At 44.7% G+C, this 22,064-nt stretch overlaps 1 protein-coding gene across 1 annotated transcript in view; it reads right to left on the bottom strand.

Moving 5' to 3' along the window:
• LOC144502256 (neutrophil cytosol factor 2-like) overlaps positions 1-22,064 on the bottom strand; it is a 275,195-nt gene that overhangs the window by 107,749 nt on the left and 145,382 nt on the right. Inside the window, exon 7 of the mRNA XM_078226083.1 lies at positions 4,376-4,398. Coding sequence (XP_078082209.1) covers positions 4,376-4,398 — 23 coding nt within the window. The remainder of the gene's footprint in view (positions 1-4,375; positions 4,399-22,064) is intronic.

Genomic DNA, 22,064 nt, shown 5'->3' with positions numbered 1-22,064 from the left:
ATTCAGTGTGGAATGCACAGGTATTCAGTGTGGAATGTACGGGAATTCAGTGTGGAATGCACGGGTATTCAGTGTGGAATGCACGGGTATTCAGTGTGGAATATACTGGAATTCAACGCAGAATGCACGGGAATTCAATGTGAAATGTACAGGAATTCAATGTAGAATGTACAGGAATTCAGTGCGGAATGTGCGGGAATTCAGTGTGAAATGTACGGCAACTCAATTTGGAGTGTACTGGAATTCAATGCGGAATGTACTGGAATTCAAAGTGGAATGTACTGGAATTGAATTCCGGAATGTACGGAAGTTCAATGCGGAATATACGGGAATTAAATGCGGAACGTACGGGAATACAATGCGGAATGTACGGGAATACAATGCGGAATGTACAGGAATTCAATGTGGAATGCCGAGGAATTCAGCGCGAAAAGCACAGGAATACAATGCAGAATGTACGGGAATTCAATGCAGAGTGTACAGGAATTCAATGCGGAATGCACAGGAATTCAATGTGGAATGTACGGGAATTCAATACGGAATTACGGGAATTCAAAGCGGAATGTACGAGAATTCAAAGCGGAATGTACGGGAATTCAATGTGGAATGCACAGGAATTCAATGCGGAATGCACGGGAATTCAATGCGGAATGTACGGGAATCCAATTTGGAATGTACAGGAATTCAATGCGGAATGTACAGGAATTCAATGCGGAATGTACAGGAATTCAATGCGGAATGTACAGGAATTCAATGTGGAATGCCGAGGAATTCAGCGCGAAAAGCACAGGAATACAATGCAGAATGTACGGGAATTCAATGCAGAGTGTACAGGAATTCAATGCGGAATGCACAGGAATTCAATGTGGAATGTACGGGAATTCAGTGTGGAATGTACTGGAATTCAGTGTGGAATGTACGGGAATTCAATGTGGAATGTACGGGAATTCAATGTGGAATGTACGGGAATTCAATGTGGAATGTACGTGAATTCAATGTGGAATGTACGTGAATTCAATGTGGATGGAATGTACAGGAATTCAATGTGGAATGTACAGGAATTCAATGTGGAATGTACGTGAATTCAATGTGGAATGTACGTGAATTCAATGTGGAATGTACGTGAATTCAATGTGGAATGTACGTGAATTCAATGTGGAATGTACAGGAATTCAATGTGGAATGTACGGGAATTCAATGTGGAATGTACGTGAATTCAATGTGGAATGTACAGGAATTCAATGTGGAATGTACGTGAATTCAATGTGGAATGTACGTGAATTCAATGTGGAATGTACAGGAATTCAATGTGGAATGTACAGGAATTCAATGTGGAATGTACAGGAATTCAATGTGGAATGTACAGGAATTCAATGTGGAATGTACGTGAATTCAATGTGGAATGTACGTGAATTCAATGTGGAATGTACAGGAATTCAATGTGGAATGTACAGGAATTCAATGTGGAATGTACAGGAATTCAATGTGGAATGTACAGGAATTCAATGTGGAATGTACGGGAATTCAATGTGGAATGTACGGGAATTCAATGTGGAATGTACGTGAATTCAATGTGGAATGTACAGGAATTCAATGTGGAATGTACAGGAATTCAATGTGGAATGTACGTGAATTCAATGTGGAATGTACAGGAATTCAATGTGGAATGTATGTGAATTCAATGTGGAATGTACAGGAATTCAATGTGGAATGTACAGGAATTCAGTGTGGAATGTACGGGAATTCAATGTGGAATGTACAGGAATTCAATGTGGAATGTACAGGAATTCAATGTGGAATGTACGTGAATTCAATGTGGAATGTACAGGAATTCAATGTGGAATGTACGTGAATTCAATGTGGAATGTACAGGAATTCAATGTGGAATGTACAGGAATTCAGTGTGGAATGTACGGGAATTCAATGTGGAATGTACGGGAATTCAATGTGGAATGTACGTGAATTCAATGTGGAATGTACAGGAATTCAATGTGGAATGTACAGGAATTCAATGTGGAATGTACAGGAATTCAATGTGGAATGTGCGGGAATTCAGTGTGAAATGTGCGGGAATTCAGTGTGGAATGTACGGGAATTCACTGCAGCACGTGCGGGAATTCCAATGTGAAATGTACTGGAATTCAACGTGGAATGTACGGGAATTCAGTGTGAAATGTGCGGGAATTCAATGTGGAATGTACGTGAATTCAATGTGGAATGTACAGGAATTCCCTGCAGCACGTGCGGAAATTCAATGTGGAATGTACTGGAATTCAACGTGGAATGTACAGGAATTCAATGTGAAATGTACAGGAATTCAATGTGGAATTTGCGGGAATTCAGTGTGAAATGTGCGGAAATTCAGTGTGGAATGTACGGGAATTCAATGTGAAATGTACAGGAATTCAATGTGAAATGTGCGGGAATTCAGTGTGAAATGTGTGGGAATTCAGTGTGGAATGTGCGGGAATTCAGTGTGAAATGTGCGGGAATTCAGTGTGGAATGTGCGGGAATTCAATGTGGAATGTACGGGAATTCAATGTGGAATGTACGTGAATTCAATGTGGAATGTACGTGAATTCAATGTGGAATGTACAGGAATTCAATGTGGAATGTACAGGAATTCAATGTGGAATGTACAGGAATTCAATGTGGAATGTACAGGAATTCAATGTGGAATGTACGTGAATTCAATGTGGAATGTACGTGAATTCAATGTGGAATGTACAGGAATTCAATGTGGAATGTACAGGAATTCAATGTGGAATGTACAGGAATTCAATGTGGAATGTACAGGAATTCAATGTGGAATGTACGGGAATTCAATGTGGAATGTACGTGAATTCAATGTGGAATGTACAGGAATTCAATGTGGAATGTACAGGAATTCAATGTGGAATGTACGTGAATTCAATGTGGAATGTACAGGAATTCAATGTGGAATGTACGTGAATTCAATGTGGAATGTACAGGAATTCAATGTGGAATGTACGGGAATTCAATGTGGAATGTACAGGAATTCAATGTGGAATGTACAGGAATTCAATGTGGAATGTACGTGAATTCAATGTGGAATGTACAGGAATTCAATGTGGAATGTACGTGAATTCAATGTGGAATGTACAGGAATTCAATGTGGAATGTACAGGAATTCAATGTGGAATGTACAGGAATTCAGTGTGGAATGTACGGGAATTCAATGTGGAATGTACGGGAATTCAATGTGGAATGTACGTGAATTCAATGTGGAATGTACAGGAATTCAATGTGGAATGTACAGGAATTCAATGTGGAATGTACAGGAATTCAATGTGGAATGTGCGGGAATTCAGTGTGAAATGTGCGGGAATTCAGTGTGGAATGTACGGGAATTCACTGCAGCACGTGCGGGAATTCCAATGTGAAATGTACTGGAATTCAACGTGGAATGTACGGGAATTCAGTGTGAAAAGTGCGGGAATTCAATGTGGAATGTACGGGAATTCAATGTGGAATGAACGGGAATTCAGTGTGGAATGTACGGGAATTCAATGTAGAATGTACAGGAACTCACGGCAGCACGTGCGGGAATTCAATGTGGAATGTACGGGAATTCAATGTAGAATGTACAGGAACTCACGGCAGCACGTGCGGGAATTCAATGTGGAATGTACCGGAATTCAATGTGGAATGTACAGGAATTCAATGCGGAATGTACAGGAATTCAATGTGGAATGTACAGGAATTCAATGTGGAATGTACAGGAATTCAATGCAGAATGTACAGGAATTCAATGTGGAATGTACAGGAATTCAATGCGGAATGTACAGGAATTCAATGCGGAATGTACAGGAATTCAATGCGGAATGTACAGGAATTCAATGTGGAATGAACGGAAATTCAGTGTGGAATGTACGGGAATTCTGTGTGGAATGTATGGGAATTCAATGTGGAATGTACAGGAATTCAATGTGGAATGTACAGGAATTCAATGTGGAATGAACGGAAATTCAGTGTGGAATGTACGGGAATTCTGTGTGGAATGTATGGGAATTCAGTGTGGAATGTACAGGAATTAAGTACGTAACTGGGACACCATGTCTATGTGGGTTTCCTCCAGGTGCTCCGGTTTCCTCCCATACTCCAAAGATTGTTAGGTGTTAGGATGATTGGCCATGCTAAATTGCCCTTTGATGTCAGGGAGATTAGCAGGGTAAATTTGTGAGGTTAAGGGGATAAGACCTGGGTGGGATTGTTGTTGATGCAGGCTTGATGGGCCGAATGGCCTCTTTCTGCACTGTAGGGATTCTATGATTCTATGAACATTCAGGATTTCATCCTGTGATGTTCTCGGAATTGGTGTAAATGTGCACACAATGATTAGCTTCTACTCACCGCACAACTTGTTCTGCGAATTTCTGTAAAATAGGACAAGTGAGTTGTTATTCATTCTTATTTCTCATTGCATTGAAAAGCACATTCTAACTCCAGTTTATCTTCATATATTCCTAATGTAGGCGGCTGAAATCTCTGCTAGCTCTCCTCTGACTACTTTTTCCAGCTTATGGTGAAGACATCTGAATTTAATGACTGATCCACATCAGTCAACATCAATGAGCCCTGTACATTTTTCCCTCATCAATTCCTATCTCCAGTCTTCTCAAACAATTACTGCAGGCTCCTCAATAGCACCTCTATGTTCCCACAATGACCATTATCTGTAAAAACTGATACAAAGTATTTTAAATTTCTGTCAACCTTTCTGCCTCACACAATGGTCCTAACCTCTCACAATTGAGCTGACATGCTGGCATTGCTGCCGATATTGTGCACCCTAATCACCCCAGCAAAGTCATGAGACTTCTTGTCTTGCTGCAGACCACGTGCTGAGGATGCCACCACAGTGCAGTTTCAGATTTCCGCAATATTGACTGAGCCATGATGGAGGTGGTATGTGACTTGGAGGTGACAATGTTGTCACAGTATTGCTGCCCTTGTTCTGAATGATTAAAAAGCCGAGGCGATGGAGATGCTGATGAAGCAAACTTGCTCAGTTGCTAGTTTCTGTATGGCAATCTGTAGATGGTACACACCAGAGCACGGTGTGCCAGTTGTGGCAGCAGTGTTGATCAATGGGGAAGAGGCTGACATGGTGAGAATGTCACTGGACTAGTAATGCCACTTAATGCTCTGGGGGTCAAGGGTTCAAATCCTACCATGGCAGCTAGTGTAATTTAAATTCAACGCATAAAGCAAGCTGGCATATAAAGCTAGTCTCAGTAATAGTGACCATGAAACCATTGAATTTCATAAAAATCCATTAGGTTCACAAATACCTTTCAGAGAATGAAATCTGCCAACTAAGGATAGCGTGGCCTACATGTGACTCTAAATCTACAGCAATGCAACTGACTCTTTACTGTTCTGAAATGGCCGAGCAAGACACACACAGTTGTATGAAATTGCCTGGCATGTCTCCTCACCTGATGAATCAGTACTACTCAATGTTGAACACCATTTGGAGGAAGCACTAAGGGTGGCTAAGGCACAGAATGTACTATGGGTGGGAGAATTCAATGTCCATCACCAAGTATGGCTCTATGGCACCACTACTAACTGAGGTGGCCAAGTCCAGGATCTACAGCATAAGGGAACCAACAAGAGGGAAAAACATATTTGACCTTATTCTCACCAAACTACCTGTCGCAGATATACCTAGCCATGACTATATTGGTAGGAGTGTTCTTGTGGAAAAATAGTTCCGTCTTCACCTTGAGGATACTGTCTGTCATGTTGTGTGGAACTACCACCATTCAAAATGGGAAAAATTGTGAACCGATCTCGGACTCAAACTGGACATCCATGATGTGGGCCAGCAGCAGAACTGTACTCCAGCATAATCTATAACTTCATGGCCCGGCATTCCCCCACTCTACCATTACCATCAAGCCATGGAACCAACCTTGATTCAATAAATATGTGGGGGAGCAACACCAGGCATATCTAAAAATGAGATGTCAACTTGGTGAAGCTACCAAACAGGACTATTTGCATGCCAAACAGTATAAGCAGCAAACAATAGACAGAGCAAAACAATCCCACAACTAACAGATCAGATTTAAGCTCTGCAGTCCTGCCATATGCAGTCACCAATGGTAGTGGACAATTAAAGGACTCCACAAATTTCCCCATCCTCAATGATGGGGGAGCACAGCACATGAAAGAAAAGGCTGAACAACTTGCAGCCATCTTCAGCCAGATGTGCCAAGTGGATGATCCATCTCGGCCTCCTCCTGAGGTCCTGAGCGTCAGATGCCAATCTTCAGCCAATTCAATTCACTCCACATGATATCAAGAAATGGCTGAAGGCACTGGATACCGAAAAGACAATGGGACCTGACAATATTCCAGCAATAGTACTGAAGATTTGTGCTCCAGAACTTGCCGCTCCCCTAGCCAAGCTGTTCCAGTCTCGTGACAACACTGACATCCACTCAGCAATGTGGAAAATTGCCCAAGTATGTCCTGTACACAAAAAGCAGGACAAATTCAACCAAGCCAACTGTCATCTCATCAGTCCACTCTTGAATATTAGCAAAATGATGGAAAGTGCGGTAATACCTGCTCAGAGATGCTCAGTTTGGGTTCTGCCAGGGTCACTCAGCTCCTGACTTCATTACAACCTTGGTTCAAACATGGACTAAACAGCTCAACTATAGAGGTGAGAGTGATTACCTTTGACATCAAGGCAGCGTTTGACCAAGAGCAACATCAATGAGCCCTGGCAAAACTGAATTCCCTGGAATCGGGGAGAATTCTCTACTGGTTGGAGTCATACCCCTACCCCCCACAAAGACAGACGATTATAGTTGTTGAAGGTCAATCATCTCAGTCCCAGGACATCTCTGCAGGAGTCCTTCAGGGTAGTGTATTAAGCCCAACCATCTTCAGCTGCTTCATCAATGACCTTCCCTCCATCATAAGGTCAGAAGTGAGAATGTTCAGTGATGATGGCACAATGTTCAGCATCATTCATGACCCCTCAAGATACTAAAGTAGTCCACATACATATGGACAGATTTATACATATTGATCCTGGACAGATCATGTCTAACTAATTTGATTGAATTTTTCAAGGAGGTGGCTAGGTGTGCAAAAGAGGGGTAAGAGAATCTAGACGCGAATGTGAAATGTATAAGTAAGTTCGCAGATATCACGAAAATTGGTGGTGTTGAATATAGCGAGGAGGAAAGCCTTAAATAACAGGATGACATAGATCAGCTGATTCGATGGGCAGAACAGTGGCAAATGGAATTGAAAAGTCAGGTGATGCATTTCGGAAGGATTAACAGTGCAAGGGAATGCACAACGAACTGTACGTACACAGTGAATGGTACATACACAATGAATGGTACGCACACAATGAACCGTATGGAAGTACAGAGGACCAGAGGGATTTTGGGGTACATGTCCAAAGATCCCTGAAGCCAGTAGCTTAAGAAGGCATGTGTGATACTTGCCTCCATTGGTCGAGGTATAGAATATAAGCGCAGGTGTATAAAATGCTCGTTAGGCCACAGCTAGAGCACTGTGTGCAGTTCTGGTCACCACAAAAGAGGAAATTTGTGATTGCATGGGACAGGAGATTCACCAGGATGTTGCCTGGGCTGGAGCAGTTCAGCTGTGAAGAGAGGCTGGATAGGCAGAGAAGTCCGAGGGGGGACCTGATTTAGGTGAATAAAATTATGAGCGACACAGAGAGGGTAGACAGGAAGGATCTTTCCCCCTGAGTAGAAGGGTCAATATAACCAGGGGACATAGATTTTAAGGTAAGAGGATCTGAACAAAAATTTGTGATGAGAATCTGGGACTCACTGCCTGGAAGGGTGGTAGAGGTGAAAAACCTCACAACATTTAAGAAGCATTTAGATGAGCACTTGAAACACCATAGCATACAAGGTTACGGAATAAGTGCTGGAAAATGGGATTAGAATAGATAGGTGCTTGAGGCCAGTGCAGACACAATGACTATGATTCTATGACTTTCTATGACTATGACAACATTTGGGTTTAGGTAAGTGACAAGCAACATTTGCGCCACACAATGCAATGGCCATCTCCAACAAGAGACAATCCAATCATCTCCCCTTGACATTCAATGGCATTACCATCACTGAATCCGCCACCATCAACATCCTTGGGGTTACCATTGACCTGAAACAGAAATATATAAGGCATCTAAATACTGTGGCTATAAGAGCAGTCATGATGTGGAGATGCCGGCGTTGGACTGGGGTAAACACAGTAAGAGTTTTAACAACACCAGGTTAAAGTCCAACAGGTTTATTTGGTAGCAAATGCCATTAGCTTTCGGAGCACTGCTCCTTCGTCAGATGGAGTGGAAATCTGCTCTCAAACAGGGCACAGAGACACAAAATCAAGTTACAGAATACTGATTAGAATGTGAATCTCTACAGCCAGCCAGGTCTTAAAGATACAGACAATGTGAGTGGACTCCACTCTTTAAGACCTGGTTGGCTGTAGAGATTCGCATTCTAATCAGTATTCTATAACTTGATTTTGTGTCTCTGTGCCCTGTTTGAGAGCAGATTTCCACTCCATCTGACGAAGGAGCAGCGCTCCGAAAGCTAATGGCATTTGCTACCAAATAAACCTGTTGGACTTTAACCTGGTGTTGTTAAAACTCTTGCTATAGGAGCAGGTGAGAGGCTGGGAATTCTTGGCAAGTAATTCACCCCCTGATTGTCCAAAACTTGACCGCCATCTCAAAACACAAGTCAGTGTGTGATGGAATGCTCTCCATTTGCCTCGATAAGTGCAGCTCCTACAACACTCGTGACACCATCCAGGACAAAGCAATCTGCTTGACTGATACTTTATCCATGACCTTAAAAATTCACTCCCTCCATCATCGATATACAGTGGAAGCAATGTTGTACCAGATACAAGATGCATTGCAGGAACTCACCAAACCTCCTTTGAAGGCACCTTCCAAATGCCATAAGACTATAAGATGTAGGAGCAGAAGTAGGCTATTCAGCCCATCAAGCCTGAATGGGCAGCACGGTAGCACAGTGGTTAGCACTGCTGCTTCACAGCTCCAGGGACCTGGGTTCGATTCCCAGCTTGGGTCACTGTCTGTGTGGAGTTTGCACATTCTCCTCGTGTCTGTGTGGGTTTCCTCCGGGTGCTCCGGTTTCCTCCCACAGTCCAAAGATGTGCGGGTTAGGTTGATTGGCCATGCTAAAATTGCCCCTTAGTGTCCTGGGATGCATAGATTAGAGGGAGTAGTGGGTAAAATATGTAGGGATATGGGGGTAGGGCCTGGGTGGGATTGTGGTCGGTGCAGACTCGATGGGCCGAATGGCCTCTTTCTGTACTGTAGGGTTTCTATGATTTCTATGAAGCCTGCTCTGCCATTCAATGAAATCATGACTGATTAGATATGGTAATCTTCAACTCCTCTTTCCCACTTTTTAGTTAGAGGGAAGAACTGAGGGAGATCAATATTAGTAGCGAAATGGTGCTGGGAAAATTGATGGGATTGAAGGTGGATAAATCCCCAGGGCCTGAAAATCTACACCCCAGAGGACATAAGTGGCTCTAGAAATAGTGGATGCATTAGTGGTCATCTTCCAGGATTCTATAGACTCTGGAACAGTCCCTGCAGATTGGAGGGTAGCTAATGTCACTCCAATATTCAAAAAGGGAGGTAGATAGAAAACAGGGAATTATAGAACAGTAAGTCTAACATCGGTAATGGGGAAAATTCTCAAATCCATTATCAAGGGCTTTATAGCGGGGCATTTAGAAAGCTGTGGCAAGATCTGACAGAATCAGATTTATGAAGGGGAAATCATGCTTGACAGATCTGTTGGAATTCTTTGAAGATGTAACTAGTAAAGTTGATATGGGGGAGCCAGTTGATGTGGTATATTTGGACTGTCAGAAAGCATTTGACAAAGTCCCGCATAAGAGACTATCGTACAAGATTAAAGCGCATCGGATTGGGGGAAAGTGTATTGCGATGGATGGAAAACGGGTTGGCAGAGAGGAAACAAAGAGTAGGAATTAATGGGTCCTTTTCAAATTGGCAGGCAGGCGATAACTAATGGGGTGTCACACGGTTCGGTGTGGAGACCCCAGCTATTCACCATATTTATATTAATGATTTGGATGAGGGAACAAAATGTAACATCTCAAAGTTTGCAGATGATACCAAGTTGGGTGGGAGGGTGAACTATGACGAGGATGCAGAGATCCTTCAGAATGATCTGGACAGGTTGGGTGAGTGGGCAGATCAATGGCAGATGCAGTATAATTTGGATAAATGTGAGGTTATGCACTTTGGAAGCAAAAACAAGGTGGCAGATTACTACCTGAATGGCTGTAAATTGGCAGCGGGAAGTGTGCAGTGGGGCCTGGGCGCCCTAGTGCACCAGTCACTGAAGGTAAGCATGCAGGTGCAGCAGGCGGTAAAGAAGGCAAATGCCATGTTGGCCTTCATTGCGAGAGGTTTTGAGTACAGGAGCAGGGATGCGTTGTTGCAACTATACAGGCCCTTGGTGAGGCCACACCTAGAATATTGTATGCAGTTTTGATCTCCTTTCCTGAGGAAGGACACGAGGGAGTGCAGCGAAGGAATACCAGGCTGATTCCAGGGATGGTGGGACTGATGTATTAGGAGAGTTGACTAGGTTAGGATTGTTTTCGCTGGAGTTCAGATGAATGAGGGGGGATCTCATAGAGACTAATAAAATTCTAACAGGACTAGACAAGGTAGATGCAGGGAGGATATTGTCAATGGTGGGGGAGTCCAGAACCAGGAGTCACAGTCTGAGGATTCGGGGTAAACCATTTAGGACGGAGGTGAAGAGACATTTCTTCACCCAAAGAGTGGTGAGCCTGTGGAATTCATTGCCACAGGAAGTAGTTGATGCCAAAACATTGGATGTATTCAAGAAGCAGCTAGATATAGCACTTGGGGCAAACGGGATCAAAGGTTATGGGAGGAAGCAGGATTAGGCTATTGAGTTGGACAATCAGCCACAATCGTAATGAATGGCGGAGCAGGCTCAAAGGTTAAATGGCCTCCTCCTGCTCCCATCTTCCATGTTTCTAGTTTCTGTCTCCATAATCCTTGATTCCAGTGAGATCTGGGGGTGCAGGTCCACAGATTCTTAAAAGTGGCAGCACAGGTGGAAAAGGTGGTGAAGAAAGCATATGGCATGCTTGCCTTCATGGGAACATCGAGTGTAAAAGTTGGCAAATTATGTTACAGTGACATAAAACGTTGGTTAGGTTACATTTGGAATGCTGTGTCCAATTCTGGTCACCACACTACCAGAAGGCCGGAGAGTATTAGCTATGAGGAGAGATTGAATAAACTGGGATTGTTCTCCCTGGAAAGACGGAGGCTGAGGGGCGACCTGATAGAAGCTTATAAAATTATAAGGGGTATAGATAGGGTGGACAGTTGGAAGCTTTTTCCCAGGGCAGAAATGACAATTACAAGGGGGCACAAGTTCAAGGTAAGGGGGAAAGGTTCAGTGAAGATGTGTGGGGGAAATTTTTTTTCACAGAGATTGGTGGTCACCTGGAATGCACTGCCAAGTGAGGTGGTTGAACCAGACATGTTAGTGACATTTAAGACTTATCTGGATAGACACATGAACAGATGGGAAATAGAGGGATATATGCAGTTGGTCTAGATAGAACAACATGATCGGCGCAGGCTTGGAGGGCCAAAGGGCCTGTTCCTGTGCTGTACTGTTCTTTGTTTGTATTAAAAATGTCAGCCTTTAACATAGAAACATAGAAGATAGGAGCAGGAGGAGGCCACTTGGCCCTTCGAACCTGCTCCACCATTCATCATGATCATGGCTGATCGTCCAATTTAATAATCTAATCCTGCTTTTTCCCGGCTTGGGTCACTGTCTGTGTGGAGTTTGCATATTCTCCTCGTGTCTGCGTGGGTTTCCTCCGGGTGCTCCGGTTTCCTCCCACAGTCCAAAGATGTGCGGGTTAGGTTGATTGGCCATGCTAAAAATTGTCCCTTAGCGTCCGGAGATGCGTAGGTTAGAGGGATTAGTGGGTAATATGTGTACGGATATGGGAGGAGGGCCTGGGTGGGATTGTGGTCGGTGCAGACTTGATGGGCCGAATGGCCTGTTTCTGCACTGTAGGGTTTCTATGATTTCTCACCTTAACCATTTGCCCCAAGTGCTATATCCAGTCGCCTCATGAATACATTCAATGTTTTGGCATCAACTACTTCCTGTGGCAATGAATTCCACAGGCTCACCACTCTTTGGGTGAAGAAATGTCTCCTCACCTCCATCCTAAATGGTTTACCCCGAATCTTCAGACTGTGATCCCTGGTTCTGGACTCCCCCACCATCGGGAACATCCTCCCTGCATCTACCCTGTCTAGTCTTGTTAGAATTTTATTAGTCTCCATGAGATCCCCCCTCATTCGTCTGAATTCCAGCAAAAACAATCCTAACCTAGTCAATCTCTCCTCATACATCAGTCCTGTCATCCCTGGAATCAGCCTGGCAAACCTTCGCTGCACTCCCTCGAGAGCAAGAACATCCTTCCTCAAAAAAGGAGACCTAAATTGCACACAATACTCTAGGTGTGGCCTCACCAAGGCCCTGTATAATTGCAACAACACATCCCTGTACTCAAAACCTCTCGCAATGAAGGCCAACGTCCCATTTGCCTTCTTTACCGCCTGCTGCACCTGCATGCTTACCTTCAGCGACTGTTGCACAAGGACACTGCACACTCCCCTCTCACAATTTACAGCTATTCAGGTGGTAATCTGCCTTCTTGTTTTTGATTCCAAAGTGAATAACCTCACATTTATCCAAATTGTACTGCATCTGCCAGTGATTTGTCCATTCACCCAACCTGTCCAGATCATGCTGAAGGATCTCTGCATCCTCATCACAGTTTGCCCAACTTGATTTCATCTGCAAGCTTTGAGATGTTACATTTTGCTCCCTCATCCAATATATATTGTGAATAGCTGGAGTCCAAGCACCCCACCAGTTACTGCCTGTCAATTTGAAAAGGACCCATTAATTCCTACTCTTTGTTTCCTCACTGCCAACCAGTTTTCTATCCATCTCAATACACTTTCTCCAATCCCATGCGCTTTAATCTTGCACGATAATTCTCATGCGGGACTCTCTGAAAGTCCAAATATACCACATCGACTGGCTCCCCCTTGTCAACTCTACTAGTTACATCTTCAAAGAATTCCAACAGATTTGTCAAGCATGATTTCCCCTTGATAAATCCATGCTGACTCTGTCTGATCCTGCCACTGCTTTCTAAATGCTCTGCTGTAAAGTCCTTGATAATGCATCTGAGAATTTTCGCCACTACCGATGTTAGGCTTATTGCTCTATTAATCCCTGTTCCCTCTTTACCTCCCTTTTTTGAATATTGGGGTGACATTAGCTACCCTCCAATCTGCAGGGACTGTTCCAGAGTCCACAGAATCCTGGAAGACGACCACCAATGCATCCATTATTTCTCGAACCACTTCCTTAAGCACTCTGGGATGTAGATTATCAAGCCCTGGGGATTTTTCCATCTTCAATACCATCACTTTTCCCAGTATCATAGAACCATAGAAAATTACAGCTCAGAAACAGGCCTTTTGGCCCTTCTTGTCTGTGCCGAACCATTTTTTGCCTCGTCCCACTGACCTGCACTTGGACCATATCCCTCCACACCCCTCTCATCCATGAACCCGTACAAGTTTTTCTTAAATGTTAAAAGTTTACCATTTTATTTACCACTTTATCTGGCAGCGCATTCCACACTCCCACCACTCTCTGCGTGAAGAAGCCCCCCCCTAATATTCCCTTAAACTTTTCTCCTTTCACCCTTAACCCATGCCCTCTGGTTTTTTTCTCCACTAGCCTCAGCGGAAAAAGCCTACTTGCATTCACTCTATCTATACCCATCAAAATCTTACACCTCTATCAAATCACCCCTCAATCTTCTACGCTCCAGGGAATAAAGTCCCAACCTATTCAATCTCTCTCTGTAACTCAGCTTCTCAAGTCCCGGCAACATCCCTGTGAACCTTCTCTGCACTCTTTCAACCTTATTTACATCCAAAACTGTACACAATACTCTAAATTCGGCCTCACCAATGCCTTATATAACCTTACCATAACACTCCAACTTTTATACTCGATACTCCGATTTATAAAGGCCAATGTACCAAAGGCACTCTTTACGACCCTATCCACCTGTGACATCACTTTTAGGGAATTCTCTACCTGTATTCCCAGATCCCTCTGTTCAACTGCACTCTTCAGAGTCCTACCATTTACCCTGTACGTTCTACTTTGGTTTGTCCTTCCAATGTGCAATATCTCACACTTGTCTGCGTTAAATTCCATTTGCCATTTTTGAGCCCATTTTTCTAGTTGGTCCAAATCCCTCTGCAAGCTTTGAAAACCTTCCTCACTGTCCACTCCACCTCCAATCTTTGTATCATCAGCAAACTTGTTGATCCAATTTACCACATTATCATCCAGATCATTGATATAGATGACAAACAACAATGGACCCAACACCGATCCCTGCGGCACACCACTAGTCACAGGCCTCCACTCAGAGAAGCAATCCTCCACAACCACTCTCTGGCTTCTTCCATTGAGCCAGTGTCTAATCCAATTTACTACGTCCCCATGTATACCTAGCGACTGAACCTTCCTAACTAACCTCCCATGAGGGACCTTGTCAAAGGCCTTGCTGAAATCCAGGTAGACAACATCCACCGCCTACCATTTCTCTACTAACATTGATCTCCCTCATTTCTTCACTCTCACTAAATCTTGCATTCTAAAAACAATTCTGGTATCTGATTGGTGTCCTTTGTTGTGAAGACAGAATCAAAGTATGTGTTCAGTTGTACAACCATTTCTTTGTACCCTATTATACATTTCTGTCTGCAGGGGACCTACATTTGTCTTCACCAACATCTTTCTCTTCATCTATAGAAACTCTTCGGGCCCTATTGTACCATTTTGATTCTAAGTGCTAGATGGACTTTAAATTGGGAATGTTTCAGATCCGACTTTTAGACCCGTTCTGAGGCGCCCCCATATGCACTCTGCCTGCAAAAATATCAGCGGTTCCAAATCGCGCTGCACAAGCCTGTGGGCGGGGCTTAATGTGCCTGAAATCCTGCAGCTCCAATCGGCGCCTCCAATTGCGCATGTGCAGAAAAAATAATAGAATGCTGCTCCCCTGCTACATCGCTCCCGGGCCAGATAATACCTCCCTCTGGCACCCACAGACATTGCCCAATCCCCACAATATTACTGACCCCCCTTTATCCCCCCACCACCGAGGCCGATCGCGGTCCCCTCCACCACCCTTCTCCCCCCACCAATCTCAGGCAGAGTGGCAGCGGAACCCTCTTCCCCCTCACTGATCTCAGGTAGAGTGCAGCAGACCCCTCCTTCCCCCTCACTGATTTCAGGCTGAGTGGCACCCCCAACACCCCACTGATCTCAAGCAGAGAGCCATGGGACGCTAGGTACCTATCTTCTCACTAAGTGGAGCGCCTGAATCGGACTTTTGTGGAGCATGTCTGTTTCGTGCCGATTCTGGATGGGCGAACGCGATGGTAAAGGAGAAAGTGCTGGTAAGATTGGGCGTGCAGCCCATTAAGCCAACTTACATGCATGTAAATCCATTTCATTGGCCGTTGCGCCTGTTTCGGGTATGGTCCCGATCTTGGCCGTTTTTGGGCCGTGGTAAAGGGGGATTGCGCTACTCGCCTCACGCCCGATTTTACCAAGTTTCTGTGCCCAAAAATGGACGCAACGCGATGGTAAAATCGGGTCCTTGGTGTCAGTCTTTATGTTCCCTGCAAGCTTACTTTCATACTGTATTTTCCCCTTCTTAATCAATCCCTTAGTCCTTCTTTGCTGAATTCTAAACTGCTCCCAATCCTCAGACCTATTATTTTTCTTGGCCAATCTGTATGCTTCTTCCTTGGATCAGATACTATCTCTAATTTCCTTTGTAAGCCATGGATTGGCCCTCTTACCCATTTTGCTTTTGTGCCAGACTGGAATGCTCAGTTGCTGCAGTTCCCCATGCATTCCTTGAATGTTTGCCATTGACTATCAACTATCATCCCTTGAAGAAACTCTTCCCAATCTACCAAGGTCAACTCATGCCTCATATCTTCATAGCTTCATTTATTAAGATTCAGCACCCTCGTCTCCAAATCATCGACATCACTCTCCATCTTGATAAAAAATTCTATCGTGTTATGGTCGATCATACCCAAGGGGTCTAGCACAGCTAGACTGGCAATGATTCCCTTCTCATTACACAGTACAAAGTCTAAGATAGCCTGCTCTCTAGTTGGTTCCTTCTCATATTGGTCAAGAAAACCTTCCCGTATACACTCCAGGAATTCCTCCTCTGCGGCATTGTGGCTAATTTGATTTGTCCAATCTACGTGCAGATTAAAATCACCCATGATTATCGATATTCCTTTATCACATGTATCTCTAATTTCATGTTTAATGCCATTCCCAACATCACCACTGCAGTTTGGGGTCTATATATGACACCCACTAATGCTTTTTGCCCCTTGGTATTTCTCAACTCTATCCATACAGACTCCACATTGTCAGCGCTAATATGCTTTCTCACTATTGTGTTAATTTCCTCTTTAACCAACAATGACACTCCATCACCTTGTCCTTTATGCCTGCCCTTCCGAAATACTGAATACCCTGGGACATTTAGTTCCCATCCCTGGTCACCCTGCAGCCATGTCTTCGTAATCCCAATTAAAGGCGTTGAGCCTTTAAGCTTGTCCTTTTAACATTTTGTTTCGCTGCCAATATTTTTCTCTATCAGCCCTGTTTGAATTTTGTCCTTGGTTTCTCTGCCATCACTTTTCTAATTCCCTTTGCTACCTTTTGTTTTTGTTCTTGCTCCCTCCTTATCTGACTCCTTACATACGTTCCTATCCCCCTGGCATATTAGTTTAAACCCTCTCCATCCACTCCCGCAAACAGTCCCTCGAGGACATCAGTCTCAGTCCTGTCCAGGTGTAACCCATCCAATTTGTCCAGGTCCCACCTCCCCCAGATTGGTCCCAATGCCCCAGGAATCTGAAACCCTCCCCTGACACCATCTCTTCAGCCACGTATTGGGAAAATGCTGGAATCCATCATTAAAGAAAAAATAGCGGGCCATCTGGATAAGAATGGTTCGATCAAGCAGACGCAGCATGGATTCATGAGAGGAAAGTTGTGTTTGACGAACTTACTGGATCTTTATGAAGATGTGACTAGTGCGGTTGACGGAGGGGAACCAGTAGATGTGGTGTTTTTGGATTTCCAAAAGGCATTCGATAAGGTGCCTCACAAAAGGTTGCTGCAGAAGATTGGGGCACACGGAGTTGGGGGTAGGGTGTTGGCGTGGATTACATAAGAACATAAGAAATAGGAGCAGGAGTAGGCCATCTAGCCCCTCGAGCCTGCCCCGCCATTCAATAAGATCATGGCTGATCTGACGTGGATCAGTACCACTTACCCGCCTGATCCCCATAACCCTTAATTCCCTTACCGATCAGGAATCCATCCATCCGCGCTTTAAACATATTCAGCGAGGTAGCCTCCACCACCTCAGTGGGCAGAGAATTCCAGAGATTCACCACCCTCTGGGAGAAGAAGTTCCTCCTCAACTCTGTCTTAAACCGACCCCCCTTTATTTTGAGGCTGTGTCCTCTAGTTTTAACTTCCTTACTAAGTGGAAAGAATCTCTCCGCCTCCACCCTATCCAGCCCCCGCATTATCTTATAAGTCTCCATAAGATCCCCCCTCATCCTTCTAAACTCCAACGAGTACAAACCCAATCTCCTCAGCCTCTCCTCATAATCCAAACCCCTCATCTCCGGTATCAACCTGGTGAACCTTCTCTGCACTCCCTCCAATGCCAATATATCCTTCCTCATATAAGGGGACCAATACTGCACACAGTATTCCAGCTGCGGCCTCACCAATGCCCTGTACAGGTGCATCAAGACATCCCTGCTTTTATATTCTATCCCCCTCACGATATAGGCCAACATCCCATTTGCCTTCTTGATCACCTGTTGTACCTGCAGACTGGGCTTTTGCGTCTCATGCACAAGGACCCCCAGGTCCCTTTGCACGGGAGCATGTTTTAATTTGTTTCCATTGAGATAGTAATCCCATTTGTTATTATTTCCTCCAAAGTGTATAACCTCGCATTTATCAACGTTATACTCCATTTGCCATATCCTCGCCCACTCACTCAGCCTGTCCAAATCTCTCTGCAGATCTTCTCCGTCCTCCACATGATTCACTTTTCCACTTATCTTTGTGTCGTCTGCAAACTTCGTTACCCTACACTCCGTCCCCTCCTCCAGATCATCTATATAAATGGTAAATAGTTGCGGCCCGAGTACCGATCCCTGCGGCACGCCACTAGTTACCTTCCTCCAACCGGAAAAACACCCATTTATTCCGACTCTTTGCTTCCTGTCGGATAGCCAGTCCCCAATCCACTTTAACACACTACCCCCAACTCCGTGTGCCCTAATCTTCTTCAGCAGCCTTTTATGGGGCACCTTATCAAACACCTTTTGGAAATCCAAAAACACCGCATCCACCGGTTCTCCTCCATCAACCGCCCTAGTCACATCTTCATAAAAATCCAACATGTTCGTCAAGCACGATTTTCCCCTCATGAATCCATGCTGCGTCTGATTGATCGAACCATTTCTATCCAGATGCCCTGCTATCTCCTCTTTAATAATGGATTCCAGCATTTTCCCTACTACAGACGTTAAGCTGACCGGCCTATAGTCACCCGCCTTTTGTCTCCTTCCTTTTTTAAACAGCGGCGTAACATTAGCCGTTTTCCAATCAACCGGCACTACCCCAGAATGCAACGAGTTTTGATAAATAATCACTAACGCATCCACTATTACCTCTGACATTTCTTTCAATACCCTGGGATGCATTCCATCCGGACCCGGGGACTTGTCCACCTTCAGTCCCATTAGTCTACCCAGCACTGCCTCTCTGGTAACATTAATTGTATTAAGTATTTCTCCTGCTGCCAACCCTCTATCGTTAATATTTGGCAAACTATTTGTGTCCTCCACTGTGAAGACCGACACAAAAAACTTATTTAAAGACTCAGCCATATCCTCATTTCCCACTATTAACTCCCCCCTCTCGTCCTCCAAGGGTCCAACATTCACTCTAGCCACTCTATTCCTTTTTATATATTTATAAAAACTTTTACTATCATTTTTTATATTAATTGCTAGCCTAGCTTCATAGTCTATCCTTCCTTTCTTTATCGCTTTCTTAGGGATTGGCTATCCAACAGGAAGCAGAGTTGGAATAAATGGGTGCTTTTCTGGTTGGCAGATGGTGACTAGTGGCGTGCTGCAGGGATCGGTACTCGGGCCGCAACTATTTACCATTTATATAGATGATCTGGAGGAGAGGACGGAGTGTAGGGTAACAAAGTTTGCTGACGACCCGAAGATAAGTGGGAAAATGAATTGCGTGGAGGAAGCGGAAGGTCTGCAGAGAGATTTGAATAGGCTGTGAGTGGGCGAGGGTCTGGCAGATGGAGTATAACGTTGGCAAATGCGAGGTTATTCACTTTGGAAGAAATAATAGCAAATTGGATTGTTATTTAAATGGAAATAAATTACAACATGCTACTGTGCAAAGGGACCTGGGGGTCCTTGTGCATGAGTCGCAAAAACTCAGTCTGCAATAACAACAGGTGGTCAAGAAGGCAAATGGGATGTTGGCATTTATCGCGAGGAGGATAGAATATAAAAGCAGAGAAGTCTTGCTGCATCTGTACAAGGCATTGGTGAGGCCGCTGCTGGAATACTGTGTGCAGTTTTGGTCCTCTTACTTGCGAAAGGATGTATTGGCCTTGGAGAGAGTGCAGAGAAGGTTCACCAGGTTGATAGCAGAGATGAAGGGTTTAGATTATGAAGAGAGATTGAGCAGATTAGGTTTGTACTCGTTGGAGTTTAGAAGGCTGAGGGGTGATCTTATAGAGGCATATAAGATAATGAAGGGGCTGGATAGGGTAGAAGTGGAGAGATTCTTTCCACTTAGAAAGGAAACCAGAACTAGAGGGCACAGCCTCAAAATAAAGGGGGGTCAGTTTAGGGCAGAGTTGAGGAGGAACTTCTTCTCTCAGAGGGTGGTGAATCTCTGGAATTCTCTGCCCACTGAAGTGGTGGAGGCTACCTTGTTGAATATGTTTAAGTCACGGATAGATGGATTTCTGATCGGTAGGGGAATTAAGGGTTATGGGGAGCAGGCGGGTAAGTGGAACTGATCCACTTCAGATCAGCCATGATCTTACTGAATGGCGGGGCAGGTTCGAGGGGCTAGATAGCCTACTCCTGCTCCTATTTCTTATGTTCTTATGTATTCATCCGCTATATCCTGTCATTTCTGCTCTGACGAGCACGTGGCACCGGTAGTAATCCTGAGATCACTACCTTTGAGGTCTGATTTCTTAACTTTCTTCCTAGCTCCCTGTATTCTGCTTTTCGAACCTCATCCCTTTTTTTTAAACCTATGTTGTTTGTACCGATGTGTACCACGACCACTGGCTGTTCACTCTCCCCCTCCAGAATATCCTGCACACGCTCCAAGACATTCCTAGCACCAGGGAGGCAACATATCATCCTGGAGTCTCGTTTGCAGCCACAGAAACACCTGTTTATTCCCCTTACAATTGAGTTCCCCTATAACTATTGCACTGGCACACTTTTTACCCCTCCCCTCTGCAGCAGAACCAACCGTGGTGCAACAAGGGCGGCATGGTAGCACAGTGGTTAGCACTGCTGCTTCACAGCTCCAGGGTCCTGGGTTCGATTCCCGGCTCGGGTCACTGTCTGTGTGGAGTTTGCACATTCTCCTCGTGTCTGCGTGGGTTTCCTCCGGGTGCTCCGGTTTCCTCCCACAGTCCAAAGATGTGCGGGTTAGGTTGATTGGCCAGGTTAAAAATTGCCCCTTAGAGTCCTGAGATGCGTAGGTTAGAGGGATTAGTGGGTAAATATGTGGGGTAGGGCCTGGGTGGGATTGTGGTCGGTGCAGACTCGATGGGCCGAATGGCCTCCTTCTGCACTGTAGGGTTTCTATGATTTCTATGAAGTTTGGCTGCTGCTGCTTTCCCCTGAGAGATCATTCCCCTCAACAGTATCCAAAACAGTATATCTGTTTTGCAGGGGAATGGCCACAGGAGATTCCTGCAATACCTCTCTATCTCTCTTCCTCTGTCCGGTGGTCACCCATTCCTTCCTGCCTACGGAGTCTGAGCCTGTGGTGTGACCACCTCTCTATGCGTGCTATCCATGATACTCTCTGACTCACGGATGCTCCACAGTGTCTCCAGCTGCCGCTCCAGCTCTGAAACTCGAGCTTCCAGGAGCTGTAGCTGGAGACACATCCTGCACCCATGCTGACCCAGGGGACTGGAACTGTCCCCAGCCTGCCACATGAGCAAGAGGAGGAAACCACGGCTTGGAGCTCTCCTGTCATTCCTTACGCTTTTCGAACAAACTTTTGAGAGATGTTTTGATTTTGTTTCAGATTATATCCAATTTCTGATTAAAAATCCGTCTATCTCAGCCTTGAACATACTGACAGTCTCTGCAGCACTCTGCTGTAAAGAATTCCACAGATTCGCCACCCTCAGAAGAAACTCTTCTGTCTTAAATGGCCAACCCGAGATTTTGCCCTCTGGTCCTAGACTCTTTCACAAGGGGAAACAACCTCTCAGCATCTACCCTGTCCAACCGCCTGAGAATCCTATGCAACTCAATAAGGTCACCTCCCATTCTCCTAAATTCCAATGAGTACAGGCCCAGTCTACTCAACCTCTCCTCATAAGAATATCAATCCATACCCAAGATCAACCTAGTGCACCTTCTCTGGACTGCCTCCAATGCCAGTATGTCTTTCTTTGGATAAAGGGACCAAAACTG

This window comes from Mustelus asterias, chromosome 13 (genome assembly GCF_964213995.1).
Source record: "Mustelus asterias chromosome 13, sMusAst1.hap1.1, whole genome shotgun sequence".
NCBI classification, from domain to species: Eukaryota; Metazoa; Chordata; class Chondrichthyes; order Carcharhiniformes; family Triakidae; genus Mustelus; species Mustelus asterias.
Note: the sequence above shows the minus strand (reverse complement) of the source record. Positions and strands in the feature narration are given on the sequence as shown.